This window comes from Eimeria tenella, genomic scaffold (genome assembly GCF_000499545.2).
Source record: "Eimeria tenella Houghton genomic scaffold, Eth_scaff34, whole genome shotgun sequence".
NCBI lineage: Eukaryota > Apicomplexa > Conoidasida > Eucoccidiorida > Eimeriidae > Eimeria > Eimeria tenella.
Window position 1 is genome coordinate 285,793 of NW_013543186.1, and position 20,497 is coordinate 306,289.

The window sequence follows — 20,497 nt, forward strand, 5'->3', positions numbered from 1 at the left end:
ATGATAAGTAGGCAACGTTCCTCCGTGGTAAATGCAGATTAATCACTTTTCGTTCGAGCTAACAGGGCTGGTCTCGGCGGCTCTAACAAAGGTGGGATCGAGTAATGGCGCTTCCCCTGAAGTATGAAGCCGGTAGAAGCGGCGAATAAACTGCGCCTGCGTTTCGCGGGTGTTTTGAGTACCTCCCTATCTACTTGCTGCCACTGTTCTATGATGCCGGAAGTGGCTGCAGCAGCGCGCAGGCATTTGTTTCTGTGAGAACTTTCCCTGCGCACCTTTCTCCTATCGCCTTATCGTAGCGCCCTGCGAAGCTCCTTGAGCTTGAATGTATTAATGCTTCCGCAGGTCGTACTCAGCACACCATTACAGCGGTCCTCGGCGGCGTGGCTCACGCTAGTAGCGCAGGAACGGGAGAGTCCGCCTACTTAGCTCTCCGCTGAGGCGTCCGCATGGCCCAAATGGCACCGATCGGGAGGACTGGAGGATGAATACACTGCGGCGAGCCGCTGCACGAAGTGCGAAACTCGAATCATTCATCAAAAGCGACTGCAGCCGTTACACAAGTGTTGTTGGCCGTACGGCAACCATTCGGAAGACGCACGAGAATGTGCGTAGAGAAACCCCTGCCCAAGCTTACTCAGACAGAGTAACAGGTTTTCATACTGGAATTTCGAGGGTTCATGTCAGTTCTAGAAGCAGCAGTCGAGGCTTCGATGCCCAATGTGCTGGGCGATTACTGCCTTGCCCGGAGAAGTACAATCACCCAGTCAAACACGGCCGCTGCATTCGATCAGGCGGCAGCTGCTGGAACTCGCCCTCTGACGCTTTTGCAGAGTGCAATTTTGTGGGCCAGGCTTTGTGCGGAGTTTGGCTTAAACGCATCCCTACGGTCGCCAGCTACTTAGCGCCTTATTCGCGAACCAACAGTGTTTCAAACAAATACGACGAAAGATCTTGTTTGCAGATAGGGTGGAAGGCCTATTGTCCCTCAGGAGTCGATAATCTATCAGTGAGATGCTTGAAGAGGCACATTTCTTCACAGCATTTTGCACCATGCAATCATGAAAGAACAGCTGCTATACCGGCAGAAGTTGCACGCGGCACATGGCAGCTTCCCGTGGGGCTCTTCTCGCCACGAGATAACTCCGAAGAAGAGTGTCGTTGTGGTGCCAACAGCAGCTCAGCCCTTGCCCTTGCGGCTGCAGCTACTCTTGCTTTGCCGCTGCATTGGATTGGACGAGAGGATGCGCCACCCAACAACAAAAGTGACGCGAACCCGGCTGAAACCAAAACGGTAACATGCTCTTCTGATGAGTGCTCGCCAAGTAGGCCGCTTAGTGGACACGTGGAAAGATTGGAACAAATAACTTTGCAGAGCCAGCCGGCATTCAAAGCAGTTACTCTGGTGGCTGACGCGTTCGAAAGGCTGCAGTACTGCTTCAGCAACATCAAGGAATGCCTTGCTGTCGAAGAGAACAGCATCTATCCAGAAGACCCTTTGCGAGCGCAGAGCATTCTGCAATTGCTACAGAGAAGTGCTGATTGCTGTTTCATTGCTCTTGGCTTTGCCGCGAGACAAGCACTGGAACTTGTCACACAGCGTGAAAGGAAAGTCTGCGTTGTCCGGAGTGACGGCGAATATGCGATTAAATCGAGAACGGCACGCAACGAAAGCTCGCAAAAGCACTCCACTTCAGCAACTGAGGAATTAGAACAAACGAGTGGCTGTGCTCATGCGCAAACTAGCCAAGGAAACGTGAAAGAGCCGTCAGCGGCAGCTGCAGCAGAGTCTGCTTCTAGTGTTCAGTTTCAGCTGGGGCAACCGCAACTGTTCTGCGCGGATGCAGCAGTTGGCCCGGTTGACGAAGCTGAACGCAATAGAGGGTGGCTCGCAGAACTAGGTGAAACCATCGGGTTTTTCTTTAGAATGGTCGCGTCGGTTCTGCAAAGGCTTCTCTACGTCTTGCCCCTGGCACTAATCGTCGGCGCCGCAGGTTTCTGGCTGCTGACGCTGCCCTACGTTTCATGTTGCTTGCAGATGTTGGGCTTAAGGGGCCAGCGAGTAGCTCACTGGGAATCTGTTCTGCAGCGGGAACTTGAAGAAGTTATCTTCACGTCTGTCACAGCAGCGGCCTCCGCAGCGGGTCCTACCTACGTGAAGTTGCTGCAGGTGCCTAGAACGCTTTCAGTTTTGCTGAGCGCAGCCGTGCTGCCGACTTCTCGGAAACCTAGGCAATTTGCCTTTATGACGGGCGTTTCATGACTGGTTGATAGGATTTATTTGCACTGTTTGCAGTGGATTGCCACTCGGCCAGACCTGTTTAACGAGTCTCTCTGCGCGAGATGTGCAAGGTAAGAACACTGCTGCCGATGCACGTTCAGGCTGGTCTGGCGCTGCAATCGCCAGCCCACGAAGACTCGAGGCTTTTTTGTCTGCCGTGTTTTCTGTTTCAACTAAAGACTCCAGACATCAGCTCGTCCTTTCTCCTACCCTCGAGCGGCGTTACTTCTCCGCGAGCAATTCGGCGATGACGTGATGCGCCACCTCTTGCTTGACCCGAAGTAAGTTATCGCCGGCAATTCTTCTATTCCGCGATCAGCTCTTGATCTGCCAGCTTGCCCCGGCAAAAGTTTCACGCATTTCCTGGCTTCTGATATATATTATCTCTCTAGTTCTATCTATGTAGAATGTACGGTTCAGCACATCGTCGTTTCGTATTTGCGTGTAGGCCTATCGGATGCGGCTGCATTGCCCAAGTCTACCGCGCATATCTTTTATTATCGGATGAGGCGGATGAAAAGTCAAAACGAACTTTTCTCGATCACGCATTCGTTTTGGGCGGAAGCTTGTCGAAACCAGTTTCTGCAGAAATAGGCAACACAGACAAGATTCCTCCAGTTGCTGTTGCGGTGAAAGTTATGCGGCCAGGAGTGCGCGAGGCTATGGAATTCGGTGTGACGCGCCGTCTTGTCTTCACTAAAGTAGCGTAGCGGTTTCTTTGGAAAGTAGTCTATTTTATGCACCATGTAATTGTGTGACTCCTCAGTGCCCGTGTCGTTTCTGAAACAATGTTGCAGATCTACGTGTGATGCTCCTGATCGCTTCGGTACTTCAGTATCTGCCTGCCTTTGGATTTGTCGCTTTGAAAAACAGGTAAGGGGGCACACAATCGCGTGCCCCTTGATAAGATGAGGTAGCGTTTTTAGCTGCAGCTTGATCTGCATCCTGTGGTGCCAAGATGAGATGCAGCAAAAGTGAATGCCTCGAAGGCAGCGACTCGAAGCTGTGTTTGGGGCTTCAGCTTATCTCCGTGAAACTTCTCCGCTTCTAAACCAGTGTGCTGTGTGTGTGCCCTCATGGTATCATATTTCAGGCTTTGATTGAGTTCAGTTGTGCGTAGCTCGCTTAGGTCTAGGCACGGGCAGGATCCTGATGTGCCTGCACTGCGCCTCATATGTGGGCAAAATAGGCATCAGCTATTTTCTGTATGAGCCAGAATAAACTACATTTTGTCTGCAGCGTGGAGGAGTTTGCAGTGACGATGCGGCGGCAACTGGACTTCGGGTTGGAGGAGAAACACCTGAAGCTGTTCCGCTCCAACTTTGGGCTTTCGTCCACTCCAGTTCCTGACGATCTGCTGCCGCTGCACAACAAGTGCAGGCGCAAGAAGCACTGCGGCCCTCTGCCAATAAACTCAAAGGCGGAGCAGCACCACACCAATATCCTCGGCTCTCTGTCAAGGAAGATCCTTGGGATGCGCCGGCAGGTCACCTTTCCCTACCCATTCGAGGCGCTGAGCAGCAGCGAGGTGCTAGTTATGACGCTGGAATCAGGATTTACGCTGAATCAGCTCTTTAAGGCCAGAGCAAAGCAGCAAGACGCGCCTGCCGGAACGCGGAAGCCCCAAGGCGAATCTGATTCAGACACAGCTGGGCGAAGCCACCAGGACGATTCAGGAGCCCTTTCGAGCCCAGTGGCCCGAAGCATAATAGAGGTGCAAAATTTGGTGGACTCTTGACCTTGCGAGCCCCGTATCTCGTTCAGCTTTTGCCTCATAACATGAAAGCAATTCGTGCAGCTATTTACTGATTCGCCAAGGACGACTGCGCCAAGCCTTGAATCGCGTCTTTGCGTTCGCCTTCTATTCTGTACTTTGAATCGCAGCGATTTAACAGCGTTGGAATGATTTGCCTTCACTCCTTCCTCCAAATGGTCTTCCTGGATAATTTCTTCCATGGCGACATGCACAGCGGCAACCTCCTGTGCCGCTTTTCCCACAACAACAAGGAGGTATTTTTATTTCCTTCATTTCCTCTTTCACTCTTGAGTACCTGCAGCACTGGATTCCTCCTGTGTTCTGCAGCAAATGCAGGGCGTTGCCACAGTGGCCATTGAAGGCTGCGGCAGTTTCAGATTGCGCTGTTGCAATTCAGCTCATTTTCCCGGTTCTTTCCACGATTTTGCCAAATCGCCAGCTGAAAAATGCGCCAAAACTTGACGGTGAGTGTAGCGCCTGCTCTGGACCAGTCGAAGTTGCGACCTTGCACGCGTTTTGAATGCGAAATTTCTTCGGTCTTCCTCCTCATGCGCCATAATATTTGCAAGTGAATCCAACAGCCCCCTGAGCGGTTAAAAGAACATCCTCCTTTTGCCACTGTGTTGCGATCTGCATGTCGAAGGGCCACTGGAGTTGGTCGTGCTGGACTGCGGCCTAGCTGGCTCGCTAGAGCAGGCTGATCGAGTGAACTTCGTCACACTTTTGGAGGCTGTAGGAAAGAAGCGCGGGAGAGATGCAGGTTTGCAGCCACTCAGCAGCTGCACATATCAATTACTCCCTTAGAAGTGCAAAAAGTGAAAATTTGGAAATAGGGGTGCTTAAAGGAGCCAGGCGCGGGCTGATGATGGAGCCATTAATTCTGTTTTTCTTGCGTATCCCTGCATGCTATTCGTATTTCAGTCGGCAAGGCTAGGCATATCAGCGGGGCTATATTGTTAGATGATTGCAACAATTCAGATTTCGGACTGCGGCTGTGTGTGTGGCCTTTTGACTAGCCTTGGCTATGCTCCAGAGAGCTCGAAGAAGCGCATGCAAGGACGAAGATGGCTTTTGCTCCGAGGTGGAGAAACTCATCGACGAATATCATTTTGAGGTTGGTGCTGTAGTTTCGCTACGAGAAGAAGAAAGAATTCAATTTGAGCTGTTTGGCCTTCGTACTGGATGCTTCCTCCAAAGTCTGCAAAACCGTTCTTGAGTGATTCTGTGCTTCCTTCTCAGGAAGGCAACTCGTTGCAGATGAGTCGTGTTCGGTTCACCTCTTTAATGGGGCAAATGCTTTCACTTTCAAAAAAGTACTGCGTGGAACTAGACCCGTCGTTTGTCTCGGTAGGCTGGCGTTTCCCTGCAGCGCGCTGCAGGCAGCCCATTTCTGTTTTCTGTTTTCAGGACTCACAACTGAAAGACATTTTGCTTTTCTTTGTTGCGGGTTGCAGATTGTTGTGGCAATGTCTGTTTTAGAAGGAGTAGGAGCCCAGCTCTGCCCCGATGCTGACGTGCTGCGGACTGCCCTGCCTTACACTCTCATGGCTGCGAAGCTTCTAGGCTGCGACAGCGGCTAGCAGAGCTGATCTAGGAGTTCCAGATTTGTTTCAGTGAATCCTTTAATTGAAAAAAAACTCATTTTCCCAGTAGCCCGCGACGCAGATGCAGTCTTGCGGGCACTTTGTGTTTTTGTTCAAGTTCAGAGCACGAGCCGCGCTGCGGTGGCGCAGTGCTCTCGTTGGCTGTGGACAATTGTTCCTCCCACGGAACAGCTTCTCTTGCGAAGCATTTGTCTTTCGCTGCTGCTGCTACAGCCCCATTGTAGAGTTCCTAGGCCTGGCTTGCTGTAGAGTACTGGCACTGGCAGCTGCAGCACAACGGCGCAGCAGAAGCATTTCAAATTGCACTGATGCAAGTCACTGCACTGCTTGCAGCGAATGGTTTAGGAAGAAAGCTTTGTCAACAATCTTCCGTCAACAAGAATTTTTTGAAAGTGAGAAAAAGGGCAGATGAGGCCTTTGTTGCTAGAACAAAATTATTTCACGTATTTGGACTGAGCATGCAGAGCTGCGTCCTTTGGGGGCCAAGCACGGCTGGCTGATATAGGACAGGCATCCTTCCCTGTCCCAATCAGTGATCATTTGAAATATTGAAAATGATTTAATTTGTCCTGTACAAAGCTTCTTCAAAAAGGAGAGGAAGCGCAAGTCGTTTTTGTTGTGGCGTGGCTTCAAGATTGCTTGCGTGGGGGCATCTGCTCGTGTCCACCCACATTTACGCCAAATATAACTCCTTGGATGGACACAATACTTCTTAAGAATATATGTTTATGTTTAGTAATATATATATGTGTAATTAAGCCGCTGAAAGCCTCTGAATGCTCCTGCAGCTCCACAACCGAGTCCGCTAAGGACATGCCACACCGCGCAACCAGCGGAGCTCGCGGCTGCAAAAGGTATTTGTAGACATTCTTAACAGCGCCTATAACGAATCTGAAGGTTTTCAACTCAGGTTTCAACAAATCAAGAGAGACACTCACGGCATCGAAGACCGCTGGTCCCGGGAAGCAGCCACGTGGGTGGCCACTGGTTCTCTCGGCAACCAGGCACAAGTAAGCGTATTCTTCATTTTTTTTCAAATGCGAATTCCTCGGAATAAATTAAATTAAACAGAAATTAAGACCCGGAAAGGCGGTACAACTCGCCCCACTTCTCCCGATGCAGCAACCGCCGAGCATGCTCAGCAGCAAATATGGTCTCGGGCAGTGGTTAGTGACCCGTGGGGAACACGCGGCAAACTGCCCACCATCGGTGTTAAAAAAGCAAATAATATGCGAATTATGTGTTTAAAAGCTGCCAAAAAATTCAACTTTCCCCTAAGAAACTTCCACCAGTTCCTGTTTCGGCGTCTTGCTGGATGAGCTCAGGTCTTGCCGGCTTGAGAGGAATCCCGCCGCCGCACCTCCCCACTGTGCACTCTTTTGAAGCAGATTATTATATTTCAGCGTCTGATGGTTAAAAAGTGTTTCAATCTTTGCAGTGTTTATCATGGCGGATCCGAAGAGCCCTCCTCCTGCAGCTGAGGAGGAGCGCTTTCGCGTGGCAGCGCATGATCCAGATCTCCCTGCGCACCAGCAGCAAGAAGCAACTAGGAAGCAAACAGAAGAAGGCGCGGTTTTAGTGGAAGAAGAGGAGGAATTTGGACCAAAAGGCGTTTCTGGGGCCTTCGCGTGGGTCCCTGTGTGGCGAAGACAGCGAGAAGTTCTTCCCGAGCGGGTTTTGCTGCCTCCTGAAGAGCCCTTCGACTTCAGGCATCTATTCGGATTAAAGGTGCGTCCTGGGGCTTTCTGGCTTCCAGCAGCGCAGCAGCAGCGGCAGCGCAGCAGCAGCAGCAAGCCCAGCAGCAGCAGCCCAGACTAGTTAGCTGCTTAGGCTGCTGCTGCCCTGCGTGGGCTGCAGCTTCCCCCCCTGCAGCTCTCTGAGGCAGTTCAAGTTGCTGCTGCTGCGGGCGTCGGTCTTCCCGCGCTGCGGGTTGGTTCGGAAATTTTGGAGAAGATTCGAACAAATCTTGTGACTCTGATAGCAGGTGATTGGATTTGTTTCTTTAAGTCTTTAAAAAGAAATAAATCTGCGTTTTTAGAGTTATTTTGCTGCATGCAGTGCTGCCAGCAGCATGCATGCACTGCGACCAGTAGTTGCTTTGCTTGCTTCCCACAGGCCCGGCCTGCTGCGGCAAAACCACGGCTGTGCCGCTGCTGCTGCTGCTGCAGCACAAAAATGCAAAAGTTTTAGCTGCACTGCCTCGGCGCGCAGCAGCAAAAGTGGCAGCTGAGAGCCTCAGGCGGCTTTTGGGGGAAGACGCGCTCGGTAAGCGCAAGACGGAGCAGCAGCAGCTTGCTGCTGCTGCTGCTGCTGCTGCTCATCTTTGCTGCATTCTCTTGAAATGAAAGTCTTGTTACGAGCTGCTAGTACAGAGCTCCGATACACCGCAGCGTGCTCGCGAGCTGCGGTCCAGATGCTGCTGCGTTGCTGCTGCGTCGCTGCTGCGCTGCTGCTATGCTGCTGCGTTGCTGCTGCCCTGCCCCTGCTGCTGCCCTGCTGCTGCGTTGCTGCTGCGGCTGCACTTCCAGGGGAGACAGTGGGCTACCACGTGGAAGAGGAAAAGCCGGTGAAGTCCGAGAAGACGCAACTGCTGTTTGTAACTGCTGGAGTGCTGCGGAAGTACATCTCGGGTGCGCTGCAGCAGCTGCAGCAGCAGCAGCAGCAGCAGCAGAAGCAGCCGCAGGCGGCGGACGAGGGCCCCCCCAGGGGGCAGAGGGCCCCTTGGGAAGGGCAAGAGTGCAGCAGCACGGAGGATGTCTTTTTTCCAGACTTTTTGCTGCTTGATGGGGCCCAGGAAAGGACTGCAGACTGCGACTTGTCTTTGCTGCTGGCGAAGCAGCTGGTGTTTAGGGCGACAGCAGCAGCAGCAGCAGCAGGGCAGCAGCAGCCGCCGTTTCGGCTGGTCGTCATGCTTGCTGCTGCTCGCGTGAACGAATTTGCTGCCTTTCTTTCAGCAAAAAGCCTCAACTCCTTCCAGGCAGGGCTTTCGGCGGAAGCAGACGAGGCGGCGCTGCAGCAGCTGCTGCTGCCGCTGCAGCAGCTACTGCTGCCTGGCCTGGCGGGCCGCAGGGGAGCCGCAGCAGCAGAGCAGCTCAGGGGCTTGGCCAGCAGCTTGCTGCTGCCTCTTGCTGCGCTGAGGAGCAGCGGCCCCACTCCGCCCGCTGCCGTGGCCGAGGAGCTGCAGCAAGCAGCAGCAGCAGCAACAACAACAACAACAGGCTCCTTCAACTCTAAAGAGGTCTTGAGCAGCAACTTCTTGCTGCTTCCGGGGAATCCCACTTTCGCAGTTGAAGAACTGTTCTGGGGAGGCCCTCTAAAGCTGCTGTCCAGCTTGCCTGCAACTGCAGCAGCAGCAGACCTCTGCGCTGCTGCTAGTCCTGCGCTGCTGCGCTGCATGGGCCTGGGGGCGGCCAGCAGCAGCAGCAGCAGCAGCAGTAGCGGCAGCAGCCGCAGCAGTAACAGCAGCAGCAGCGGCAGCTCGCCCAAGGCCCGCAGCTGGCAAACCGGATTCCACGGCAGTTCCTGCCTCCGCTTTAAAAGTGGGAAGGGGCAGCAGCAGCAGCAGCAGCAGCAGCAAAACTGCAGCAGCGACAGATTTGAAATGCCGCAGCTTCACCGTGGGCGCCTCCAGAGAGCAGCAAATCTGCTGCTCCTCATCCACGTGCAATGTTTGCTGCGTGGGGCCCCACAGCCAGCCGTGCTGGTTTTCCTGCCGGGTAGGTGCTGCTGCTGCTCTCGGGCCAGCAGCAGCAGCAGAGTTAGCCGTCTGGCATCTCTGCTGCTGCTGCTGCTGCATCCTCTCAGCTCCTGCTTGCTGCCTCCGTTGACGGTGCAGGCAAGCCCGAGATCGCAGAGATGGCGCGGGCGCTGCAGCAGGCCGAGGCTGCAGCAGCATCAGCGCTGCAGCAGCATTTTGGGGGCCGCCCAGGGAGCTGCTGCTGCTGCTGCTGCTGCAGCACCGCAGGGGCAGCCGGCCCTTCCCCCACTGCGGTCGAGCCCTTGCAGGAAGCAGCGCAGCAGCAGCTGCAGCTGCAGGTGCTGCAGCTGCACCGCGACGCCCCCATAGAATGCTTCACGCGGACCCAAAGCCAGCTGTCCAGCAGCAGCAGCAGCAGCAGCAGCAGCATGAGCAGCAGGATGAGAGTCATTTTGGCCACGGACTTCGACGAAAGCAGCTTCCATTTCGCCGGAGTCCAAATTGTGTTCGACTTTGCCCTCGTCAGGGTGCGCCCCTTCAGTAGCTGTAGCAGCTGCAGCTGCAGCAGCTGCAGCAGCTGCAGCAAGAGCAACTGCAGCAGCTGCGGATCACGCGGAGCTGCTGCTGCTGGGGGGTGGCTTGAGCTAGCCTGAGGGTAGCAGCTGGGCTAAGGGGAAAAGGCAGGGTGAGGGTAAGCAGCAAATAGCCGCAGCAGCTCGGGAGAAGCAGCAGCTTTGGTGCTGCGCTGCTGCAGGAGAAGTGCCTCAAAGAACCTAGCAAGACTTGCTGCTACGAGCTGCGGTGGGCGAGCCGCGCCGTGCTGGCGCAGCGCAAGGAAATAGCAGGTAGCTGCTGGCAGCGGGCTGCTACTGCTGCTGCCGCTGCTGCTGCTGCAGCTGATCGGATTTTTGCCTTTTCCTTTCCCTGCATTGCCTTTGGGCGCCTGCGGGGCCTTCTGCAGGCTGGAAGCAGCAGAAACCCTCTCCCAGCTGCTGCGCTGCTGCGCCGCCACGCTGCTGCGCTGCTGTGCTGCTGCGCTGCTGCGCTGCTGCAGGCCAGGCCGGGGAAGGGGTCTACATTTGCTTCATTTCGCAGCAGCTGTACAGGTCTCTGGAGTCTTTTTCTTTGCCGGAGTTGCAGCGGCTTCCTTTGGAGAAGGTGGGGGGAGAAGCTGGCTGAGGCGTTGGCTTGCCGGAGGATCTTGTTTGTGCAGCTTTTCTGAATGGCCTGGAAACTTGAACTTTCTTTCTTCAGGTTATTTTGAATCTCGTGGCCGATCTTCCGGAAAAAAACACCAAAAGTGCCTTTTTTTGCCTCGCAAATGCTCCAAATCCGCCTGACGCATGCAAAACCCTCGAAACTATTTGCAATTTGGAAGCAGCCGGTGCGCGAGAGATGCCCACGGAAACTTGAATTTCAGTTCTTTTCTCTTCATTTCTTTTCATTTCTTTTCGTTTCAATTCTCTTCTTTTATTTCCATTTCATTTCTTTTGATTTCTACGGCTTCATTTGTTTTATTTAATTGCGTTTCGTTCCCTCTGATCTCATGTGGTTTCGTTGCATTTCATTTCAGTCCGTTTCATTTTGCTTCATTTGATTCCGTTCCATTCCATTTCGTTTTATTTCCATTTTGCTTCATTTTCATTCCATTTAATTTCACGCTACATTTTATTTCCTTCCATTTTATTCCTAATTCCGCACTGTAACTTTCGTTTCATTTTATTTCATTTTGTTTCAATTCATTTGCTTTCACCTCTTGAATTACTTCACATATCATTAAATCTTTTTTTCTGCATTTTTTTGCTTCTGCAGGCGCTCTTGAGCTCGGATCGCCGTCTTTTCCGTTTTCGCGTTTGACTTCTCTGGGCCACGTGGCTCTGCTTCTGGCTTTGCCAGTAAATGCTGCTCGCCTGGTTCTTTTTTCTGCAGCATTTGGAGTTTTGCCTGCGGGATTGTGGGCTGCTGCGCTGCTGCTTAGCAGCAGACCCACAGTTTTCGAACTCCACCGTGAGACTCCGCGCTCCGCAGCCCCTCCTGTGCGGCTGCTTTGCTGCAGCAGCTCTGCTGCTGCCCTCCCAGAAGCTTGCTGCAGAGGGGTGCAGCTTGTGGCTTCTGCTTGCGGCTTTCTGTGGGGTGATAATGTTGCTTCTGCAGCAAGAGGCGGCAAGTCTGGCGCGCTTTCTGACTTGGAAGTTTTGCGAAGAGTTGCAGCTCGTTCCAAAAGGCTTGCTGCTGCGGGCTGCAGCAGCAGCAGCAGCAGCAGCAGCAGCCTCTTTCCCAGGGCTGCTGAGGCGGCCCAGCCAAGGCGCAGCAGCTCTGGCCTAGCGCCCGAGCTCCGGGGCCCTCCCCGGGGCTCAACAGGACCCCCACCCGCTGCTGCTGTTGCAGCTGCCGCTGCTGCTGCTGCTGAGTCCGCCAGCAGCTCCAGCAGCTGCATCTGGGGACAAGCCATTCCGTGCGACATCTGCGTGGACGTCGTCGCGCTGCTGCTGCTGCACCGCCACCATGGGAAGCGCCTGAAGCTGCTGCTGCAGAGCCGCTGCGCCGCAGCGCAGCACCAGAAAACACAGCAGCAGCAGCAGCAGCGAGGCAGGAGGCGGCAGCCGTTTTGCACGGAAATGAAGCTGCTGGAGCTGGATCTGGAGGAGCGCGGCGTGTCAGTGCCAGGAGTAGCTGAAGTGGCATTTCATTACTTCGCCTTATCCAAAAAGCTGCTGCAGTCGGGCCTTTTGCCTTTCCCGGGGGCCTCCAGAGCAATTCCGGACTCCCTGAGGGGGCGCAGGGCCCCCCCGGCTGCAGCCGGGGACCCCGAGAAAGCCTGGGGCCCCCTGGGGGCCCCGGGACCCCCGGGCGGGCCCCCGAGGGGGCCCCTGGGGGGGCCCCCTGGGGGGCCCCTGGGGGCCCCGGGGGCCGTGGAGGGGCTTGTGTGGCGGCTGCAGCTGGCCGTGGGTGCTGCTTGCATGCCTTTTGGCTTTGCGAAGTGCGAAGACTGCCCGCCGCTCAGTTTTCCGGATTCGGGGCTGCGGGCCAATTCGCATTTCGCCTTCAATGTTTTGTGCCTCGAGGCGTTTCGAGAGCGGCCCGAACTGCGGTGCCGCGCGGCGGTTCTCGAAGCTGCGGCGCAGCGCGCAGAAGCAGCAGCAGCAGCAGCAGCAGCAGCGGCAGCAGCAGCGGCGGCGGCGGAGGCCCCGCCCCCTGGCGGCTGCGCCAAAGAGGAAAGCAGGCTGGCGGAGGGTGTCTTCGCAGCAGCAGAAACCACTGAAGCAGCAGCAGCAGAGACCACTGGAGCCCCGGAAGCAAGGACCAGGGGACCACCAGCAGCAGCAGGGACCAGCGGAGCAGCAGCAGCAGCCGCAGGGACCCGTGAACCACCACCACCACCAGCAGGGACCAGGGGCCCCGCAGCAGCAGCAGCAGGGACCAGTGGCCCCGCAGCAGCAGCAGAGGCCCGCGGGCCAGCGAGGAAGCGTCCTCGGGCGGTGCAAAGCGTTGCTGCTGCAGCAGCAAAAGCCCGGGGGGGGCCCCGGGGGGGCCCCCCTGGAGTGTGGGGCCCCGGGTGTCTGTGCAGCTTGGCATTTGCTGAAGGCTCTTCGGAAGCGCCTTCTCTTCGCCAGGGCCATTTGGAAGAAGAGGCGCAGCTGCTGCTGGGGACTGCAGCAGCGGCGCACGAGCAGCGGTGGTCTCAGTGGTATTTCGCGAGGGAGGCGCAGCTGCTGCTGCGCTGCAGCAGCAGCCTGCGCTCCCGCCTGCTGCTTGCTGCTGCGCTGCTCCAGCAGGCCGCCCCCAAGCCTCTGCTGCCAGCAGCGCAGCAGCCGCAGCTTCTGGTCAGCAGCTCTTTCGGGACTTGGATGCTTCAGCAGCAGCAAACGCATGCAAAGCTTCTGCAAGAATTCAGCAGCCTGCAGGCCCGCCTGGAGGCCTGCGGGCTGCTGGTGGGGCCCCCCAGCAGCAGCGCGGGGGCCCCGGGCCCGGGGGGCCCCACTGGGGGCCTCCCAGGCAGCGAAAAGGGGGCCCCGGTGCTGCAGCAGGAGCTGCTGCGCGCTGCGGAGGCGCTGGATGCTTTTGCTGCTAAGCTGCTTCTGTTCTGGGGGCCCCCTGGGGGCCCCGGGGGGCCCCCTGGGGGCCAGGAGGTGCCAGAGGCGCAAGATGAGGGCTTTTGCTGCAGCCCTTGGAGCCGTTTCTTGAGGGCCTTGTTGGCCACAGACGTAGAGAACAGGAGCCGTACACCCCAGCAGCAGCAGCAGCAGCAGCAGCAGCAGCAGCAGCAGCAGCAGCCCAGCACGGCGCGCGTTTTCAAGATATCAGAGCAGTCTGTGCTGCACAGCAACGGCCCCTTTTACCCAGAAAGTGGGGCTGCTGCTGCCACTCCCACAGCGACTTTTCGCAGCGTTTTGCCGAAGCTGCAGCAGCCCGCACTTGTCTTTCAAGTCTTTTGCTGCTACAGCACTGCTGCTGCAGCATTTTGCTGCCTTTGAGCCCCCTTTTGCTGCATTTCGAGCTCTTTTGTGTCTGGCTTTCGCGTGCTGTTGTTTGTGTGCTTTATTTCTTATTTTTGGATGGATGCTGCTGCACTTGAGATCTTCGAGCTGCATTTCGTGTCATTTGCTGCTGCACTTTGGCGTCAGTTGCTGCTGCATCTGCGTTGGTTTGCTGCTTCTTGGTGCAGGCTACTCGCGGGAGTTTCTGCTGCTGAGCCTCAAAGAGTGGAGCCCAGAGGCAGGCTATTCCAGCGGGATTTCAGAAGTTGAGGCAGCTTCGTTGCTGCTGCCGCTGCAGCATTTGGAGGAGCTTCTTCTTTTGCTGCTGTCGCCGGCGGTCTGTGTCTTCTTGGGGAAGAGCTGTTTGTGCTGCTGCTGCAGCTGCTGCCCCTGCAACCCCGCGGCGAAGCAGCAGCTGCAGAACAGCGCCGGGGGTAGCGGCTGCTGCAGCAGCAGCTCCAGCGCTGCCGGGCGAGGCCCCCCCAGCAGTGCTGCAGCAGCAGCAAAAGCAAGTTCTTGCTGCTGCTTCTGCCTGAGAGGCGCAGTCTGCTACGCCGTGGTGTCCTTTGGGGGCTTTCGGGAGTTCGGCTGGGTGCCCCGGTTTCTGTGGAAAGCAGAAGAGCTGGAGCTGCTGAAGGCAGCCCGAGCAGCAATTGCTGCTGCCTTCAATCTCCCGAATCTTCGCAGCAGCAGGGGCGTGGCTGCTGGCAGCAAGGAGCGCCCAGCTGCTGCTGCAGGAAGCAACAGCAAGGACTTGGGCGCTCGCTGGAAAGCGGGGGAAAGCAGCGGAAGCGAAGCTGCAAGTGAGGCGGAAGCTTTTCAAAATAATGAAGAAGAGGCGAATGGGGAGTGGGGGCAAGCTGGAGAGGCTGCTGCTGGTTCAGATTTCGACGGTTTGCTGCAGCAGCTGCTGCGCCCCAAGACCCGGCTGCAGCACAAGCAGCAGCTAGCAGCCACCACGGCCTCTGCGCCTCTCCGAGAAAGAAAAATAAACCCAAAAGAGAGCCAAAGAGAACAGACTCAGCCGCAGTTTCCGGGCCCGCGGCCCCCGGGCGACGCTGCCCGCTGCTGGGCTGCGCTGGATCTTGCAAAGCAGCAAGAAAGGCAGCAAGAGGGGCCCCCAGGGGTTTTGCTTCGCTTGAGGACTTTTGACTTGGAAGGCAACGAAGTGGGGGCCCCCCAGGAGGCACTGACACCAGCCAGCGGCGGAGTTCAAGTTCCGGGAGGGGGAGGCGAGAAGCAGCAAAAAAGGCGAAAGAGAGCAGCAGCTGCTGCTGCTTCTTCTGCTGCAGATCCTCTCGCGGCTTCCATTGCAGATGCGCTGCAGCAGCAGCAGGCCCCACAAGCGCCCAAGACGGCCACTCTGCCGGAGGGAGCTGGCCCCAGCATGTGGGGGCTGCCTGCTTCCTGTTTGCTGCTGCTGCAGCGCCCGCAGCTGCCTGCGCTTTCCTCACTGCAGCAAGAGGCTGCCTGGAGACGCCTGCCTGCAGCAGCACTGCCTTGCTGGGCGAGGAAGCTGCTGCTGCAGTGCGCCAACAGCTGCTGCAGAGTTCCGCTAGGGCTGGTTGGGGACCTGCAGCAAATTTCTGCTGCTCGCCTGCCCCCGGAGGCTTCCCCGTGGGCCAAACTGGCTTTCAAGTACATTTTTGAAGAGCTGCGGGCCCCAGCAGAAGCAGCAGCAGCAGATCTTCCCTCGGGGAAGTCTGCTGCAGCAAGAAAAGGCTCCGCCGGCTTGCAGGAGGCGCTGCTGCAGTGGCTGGAGGAGGCGGAAGTGCTGCGGCCCGCTGCAGCAGCAGAGATCCGGAAAGACACAAAAAAGACACAAGAGCCCGAGCTGTGGGTGCTGGACTCCAGCAAGATCGGGCAGAAGCTGCAGAGGGAGTGCGAGACGTGCTGGGCGGAGGGGGAGCGCGCTGCAGCTGCTGCAGCAGGAAGCTGCTGCAGCAGCTGGCCGTGTGTGATCAGCTGCTGCTTCTGCTGCCAGCTAGTGCCGCTGCTGGACGACGAGGAAACTTCGCTGGCGAAGCTGCGGCTGGAAAGCCGGCTGCTGCTGACCCCCTCAAGCCTGGCCCTTGTGTACGGCTACTTGCAGCCGCTGCTGCGGACTCGGCAGCGGCTGAAGCTGCTGCTGCTGAGGAAGCAAGAAGAGGTTTCGGCGTTTGGGAAAAGCGCAGCAACTCTGGCGCAGCAGAACCGCCTGAAGCAGCAGCAGAGCCACTTGGTGGACAAATTCATTTGCTGGGTTCTCTGCGGCGGCCCCGTGCGGCACATCGTGGGCTTCAGCGTTTTCAACTTCCGCGTCTTCCCGCCCGACTCCCTCGTAGACATTGCAGGACACACTGACTCCCAGCGAGTTTTCTTTTGGCGGCTCTTTTCTGCAAATTCTTTCCCGCGAAGTCCTCAGGACTTCCCAGAAGCGCCGCCCGCGGGGCCGCTGCTTTCCTTCCGGGCCGCGCTGGAGTTGGGTCGAAACGAAAGCGCGGGCGAAAGCTTTCTCTCCGGCGCACCTGAGGAGTTTGAATCGACGAAAAGGTTTTTTGCTGCCGCGAAATACATCCACAACTACGAAAAGGAGGTTCTCGAAGAAGACTTGAACACTTCGTTCAAGTTCGCCCAACACCTGGCCGACTTGCTTGCGAGGCGCTGCCGCTGGATGGCCCAGCAGCCCCACCTGCGGGACTTGGAAGTGCAGCAGCAGTTCTTCCTCGAATTTTGGGACGCCAGCAGTTTGGCCGGGGAGGAAAGCAGTTTGCTGCGGCAGCAGCAGCGGCGGCAGCAGCAGCAGGGGCACTCGCGGCGCCCTCTGCGTGCGGAATTCGAAGGCTCCGCGCCGGCAAAAGGCCAAGTAAATCTGAATAAGTTCATGCAAACTTTGCTGCGGCCTGAGTCGCCCCACCTGCGGAAAGCCCTGGTCCCGGGCGACCTGTTTGACTGGCAGGCGCGGCTGCTGCAGCAGCAGCGGGAAGCACTTCGCCAAGAAATGGAAGCTGCTCTTTCTTCGCTGCCTGAAGAGTGGATTGATGGAAACTGGACTTTAAGTCGGGCTCTGGAGGAACAGGCGACTCGCTGGCGCTGGGCAGCAGATGCTGCAGACCTGCAGCAGCAGCGGGAAGCAGACCGAGCTGCGCGCGAGCAGCAGCAAGCCTGGGAAAAGGAATATAAGTCTAGGGAGCTCAAAGAGCGAAGAAGACAACTCGAAAGAGAGGCCCTGCAGCCTCCAAACCTCCACGACTTCTTTTTTTCTTGAAGTCCAAACGCCAGAAACTGGTCTTCCTCGTTTTACGTTTTCCGAATTTCAAAAGTCGAAGAAGGAATTGAGCTATAACTCTTCCACTACACTGCAGCCAGACTCTGCTCCGAGGTGGACTCTAGGGCCTTGAAAGCCTCTCAACTCTAAACCCTAAACCCTAAACCCTAAACCCTAAACCCCAAACCCTCCTAAACCCCCTAAACTGCGTATCCCTAAACCCTCGTAGCTCGGAGTCTCGGCTACCAGTTGCACGATTAACAGATGATGCCGCCGAGAGAAAAAGGGCGGCCGTCATCAGTTTCCTGATTTTGGAAATGAAAAATTCAAATCGGAAAGCCATTGGGAAACTGGTGGCGGCCTTACTGGAAAGCAGGGGGAAGCTTGGCGGCTACAAATGCAGAAGCTGCTGCAGCCAGAGGAGTCAACTGCGCAGAGAGAATGGCCCCTGCTGCAGCAGCGGCGAGCTGCTGCTGCTGCAGCAGACAGCAGCAAGAGGATCCTCAGCAGCAGAGCAACAGCAGAGGAATCCTCAGCAGCAAGCAGCAGCAAGGGGAATTCTCCGAATTAAATAAACCCCGAGGGCTGCTGCTGCTCCTCCGGCCCGGCAAATCGCCCGCGCTCGCTGGACCCCTGCTGCGGCGCGAAGCGGCTGTTCTGCTGCAGCATGCGCTGCGCAGCGATGCTGCTGGTCTTGCTGCCTGCAACAAACGGAACATGAACAGAGTTGAAGCCGCTGCGCCTGCCTTCGCAATTTAATGAACTGCTGCTGAGTCCTTGGCTGCGCGGAGAGGAAACTTGGCGAGTTGCGGTGTCTGTACTCTGCCGCCGCGTCCCGCCGAGTTCGTTCTGCTGCGCCTCTCGGCTGCACCCGCGGCTTCTTGCGCGCTCGCAAACTGGCCCATTGTGTTGTCCTGCAAAACAAAAACGAATTTATTTTAAAAAAGAATCCAAATATCTTCCAGAAGCTGTCGGGAGGACTTCATGCAAAGCCCAAACTCAGTCTCGGGTTTCTTGCAAAAGAAGAATGCGCAGCAGCCAGCTGCTTCTTTCTGCGTGTTTCTGCCTCCCGCCGCTGCTGCTGCTGCTGCTGCTGGCTGCAAGGAATTCGCTAGAGACTCTGCTGCTGCTGCTTAGGTGGCTCTTACTGATCGCTTTGCGTTGGCATTTGCGTCTACTCAGCCCACCCACCGCTTGTGCGTGGCTCATTTTGGCGGCGATCTCCCGACTCCCTCAGCGCAATTTCCCGGTAAACTTTGCGGATGGACAAGTTCACAATTCGGAAATATTCTTGCATTTGCGTGTCCGAGAGCTCTGCATGCAAGGAGCAGCAAAGACGCAGCAGACGCTGCATGCTGCCAGTAGCGAACTGCAGCAAAAAAAGTTTCAAAAACACGAAAAAAATAAGAGACAGCTTGGGGCCCGCAGACTCACCCGCGTAGTTCGCGTCTCCGTTCAGAAACAGCAGCCGGCGAAGTTTGTCTTCGAGATTTCTTTCAATTGCAATAAGTCTTTGGAGATCAACATCATAGCTGTTGACTTGTTGAGTCATAATTCCCTGAGAGAAAGCATTTAAATTGCAGCACAAGTCCGTCGAAGTGGAGGGAGTTCGCAGCAAACGGAGAAGCTTTTCCGAAAAGAATAATAAAAAGTGCGAAGTGGATTTGCACACTTTTGAAAAACTCACCTGCAACTTCTTGTATGCCTTCTTGTACTGACAGTGCACCGCGCGAATGTGCTCCAAGTCGTCGCCAAGAGCTTTTATTTCTTGCAAAGCGGACTCTTGAACTGCAACGCATTCGTCGGGGCCAATCCTCGCCACGGGCTCTTCAGGAATTGCAAACTGCAGCAGCAATCCGCAGCAGCAAACCGCAGCAGCAAAAACGCTGCACTTTGCGCTGCAGCACGAGCCGCTCAGACACGGCCACGGCGCGTTCTTTCGAGCAGCTAAAGTCGGGAAAAATGATTTCGAATACTTTTAAATGCCTTTAGATGGGTTATAAGTGCAGTTTTAAATACTTTTTTGCTTGAATTTAATGCCCAGCTGCTCGGAATACTCACAGAGGACTTCGGCTCAGGAAGGCAATTCGAAGAGTAGGGCAAAAGCTGCTTCGGCTTTTTGCGGCTGTCTTCCGAAGAGCGGCCCGCCCGCTGGGCCTGAACGACTGTCAGCTTGTACTGGGCTGCAGCAGCAGCATGCATGCAAAAAAAACAAATATGCGAAGTTAGAATCTTTTAAAAAGGCATTTACCCTTCTCAAGTGAAAGAGGACTCTGCACACACTCAGTGCGTCGACAGTGCATGCATGCAGCTGCAGTTCACGCAGCCAGGAAGCTGTACGCACTTCCTTCGAGTTCTTGTGCAAGTTCTTCGAGCTCGTCCACAGAACACGGCTGCAGGTCTTGGGCCTAAGTTGTAAAGAACCGCAAGAACACGAAATAGGAAAAGGCAGCTGCAGCGCAGCAGCAGGCTCGGGCTATTTCTGCCTGCCATTCATGTTTTCTGTACTTCACTTCTGCTGCAAAGAAAGTTCCCTAACACTTCCAGAATGGGTCAAAATAAAAGAAAATTAAAGAGAAAATAAAGAATTACCGTTAAGACACTTAGGCGTTTTTCCACTTCTTGCATTTGCGTGTGCCGCCTTCCGTAGCAGACACGGCAGTCCGCAGCTGTCTGCTGCAGCGAGCTGTGGACTTGATCCGCCTGCGGAAAGTTTTGCAAAAAGAAGATTTGCAAGAACAGTGATCTCTAGCAGGCTTAATGAGGAAAATATAATAGAAATAAACCCTAAATGGGGGAGAAACTTACTGCTTTCAATGCGCTGTAGTAGCTTGAAACTTCGTGTGACTGCACTTCCAGCTGCTGATGCAGTGTATCGAGCTTCCCGCGGAGCTTCGCCAGCTTGTCCAGGGCAGTTGACAGTCTGAAGATCAGTTCACAAAAACGCTCCAAATGAGTTCAAAACTTGCAAACGTTTGCCCCAAACATGACAAAAAAGCCCATTAGGAGACAAATAATATACAATAATCTCATGATCCTCGAAACACGCACAGGACAATGCTCCAGGCTGTGCAAGACATGTGAACTGGCGCCACTTACACCATCGACGGATCTGTTTGCAAATCTTCTGGAATACCTGCAGCTGCACAAGAATACAAAAGAGAAACAAAAATGCGGCTTGTATGAGTGATTATTTGGAGAATAATTTCTGAAATTCACCGAAAATTGCAATTTCAGAAGTTTTGCAAAACCACCAGCTTCCCCCACCACACGACCTACTGGTCTCTTTGTCATCAGAAGTGTCGACGCTGGCCGTGCGGGAGAAGAAGCGGCCGCAAGGAGCTGGGGGTTGAAGAGTTTGCTGTCGGCCTCCTGCTGCGCTGCAAGACTCTCTTTCCTCAGGGACATCTGCGTCTGCTGCTGCTGCTGCTGCA

At 55.6% G+C, this 20,497-nt stretch overlaps 4 protein-coding genes across 4 annotated transcripts; 3 read left to right on the forward strand and 1 right to left on the reverse strand.

Moving 5' to 3' along the window:
• Window positions 1-484: 484 nt before the first annotated feature.
• ETH_00019140 (uncharacterized protein) lies at window positions 485-5,617 on the forward strand (the record flags this gene model as incomplete). The annotated part of the gene is made up of 12 exons (XM_013376408.1): window positions 485-2,170; window positions 2,297-2,352; window positions 2,461-2,562; window positions 2,730-2,953; window positions 3,079-3,154; window positions 3,521-3,995; window positions 4,166-4,291; window positions 4,435-4,501; window positions 4,681-4,797; window positions 5,054-5,151; window positions 5,277-5,384; window positions 5,492-5,617. The coding sequence occupies 12 exons, from the start codon at window positions 485-487 to the stop codon at window positions 5,615-5,617; spliced, it is 3,261 nt and encodes a 1,086-aa protein (XP_013231862.1).
• Window positions 5,618-7,087: 1,470 nt separating this feature from the next.
• ETH_00019145 (uncharacterized protein) lies at window positions 7,088-7,459 on the forward strand (the record flags this gene model as incomplete). Its single annotated transcript, XM_013376409.1, has 1 exon — window positions 7,088-7,459. One exon carries the CDS (start codon window positions 7,088-7,090, stop codon window positions 7,457-7,459), a length of 372 nt encoding a protein of 123 aa, XP_013231863.1.
• A 523-nt stretch (window positions 7,460-7,982) lies between these two features.
• On the forward strand, window positions 7,983-17,063 carry ETH_00019150 (uncharacterized protein; the record flags this gene model as incomplete). Its single annotated transcript, XM_013376410.1, has 7 exons — window positions 7,983-9,398; window positions 9,446-9,865; window positions 10,093-10,183; window positions 10,393-10,496; window positions 10,593-10,722; window positions 11,151-13,685; window positions 14,005-17,063. The coding sequence occupies 7 exons, from the start codon at window positions 7,983-7,985 to the stop codon at window positions 17,061-17,063; spliced, it is 7,755 nt and encodes a 2,584-aa protein (XP_013231864.1).
• A 567-nt stretch (window positions 17,064-17,630) lies between these two features.
• Window positions 17,631-20,492, reverse strand: ETH_00019155 (uncharacterized protein; the record flags this gene model as incomplete). Its single annotated transcript, XM_013376411.1, has 10 exons — window positions 17,631-17,977; window positions 18,255-18,377; window positions 18,498-18,621; window positions 18,751-18,906; window positions 19,125-19,246; window positions 19,408-19,471; window positions 19,656-19,766; window positions 19,872-19,986; window positions 20,163-20,205; window positions 20,343-20,492. Coding segments are annotated over 10 exons (1,355 nt in total), but the record flags the coding sequence as incomplete, so codon positions are not given.
• Window positions 20,493-20,497: the final 5 nt, after the last annotated feature.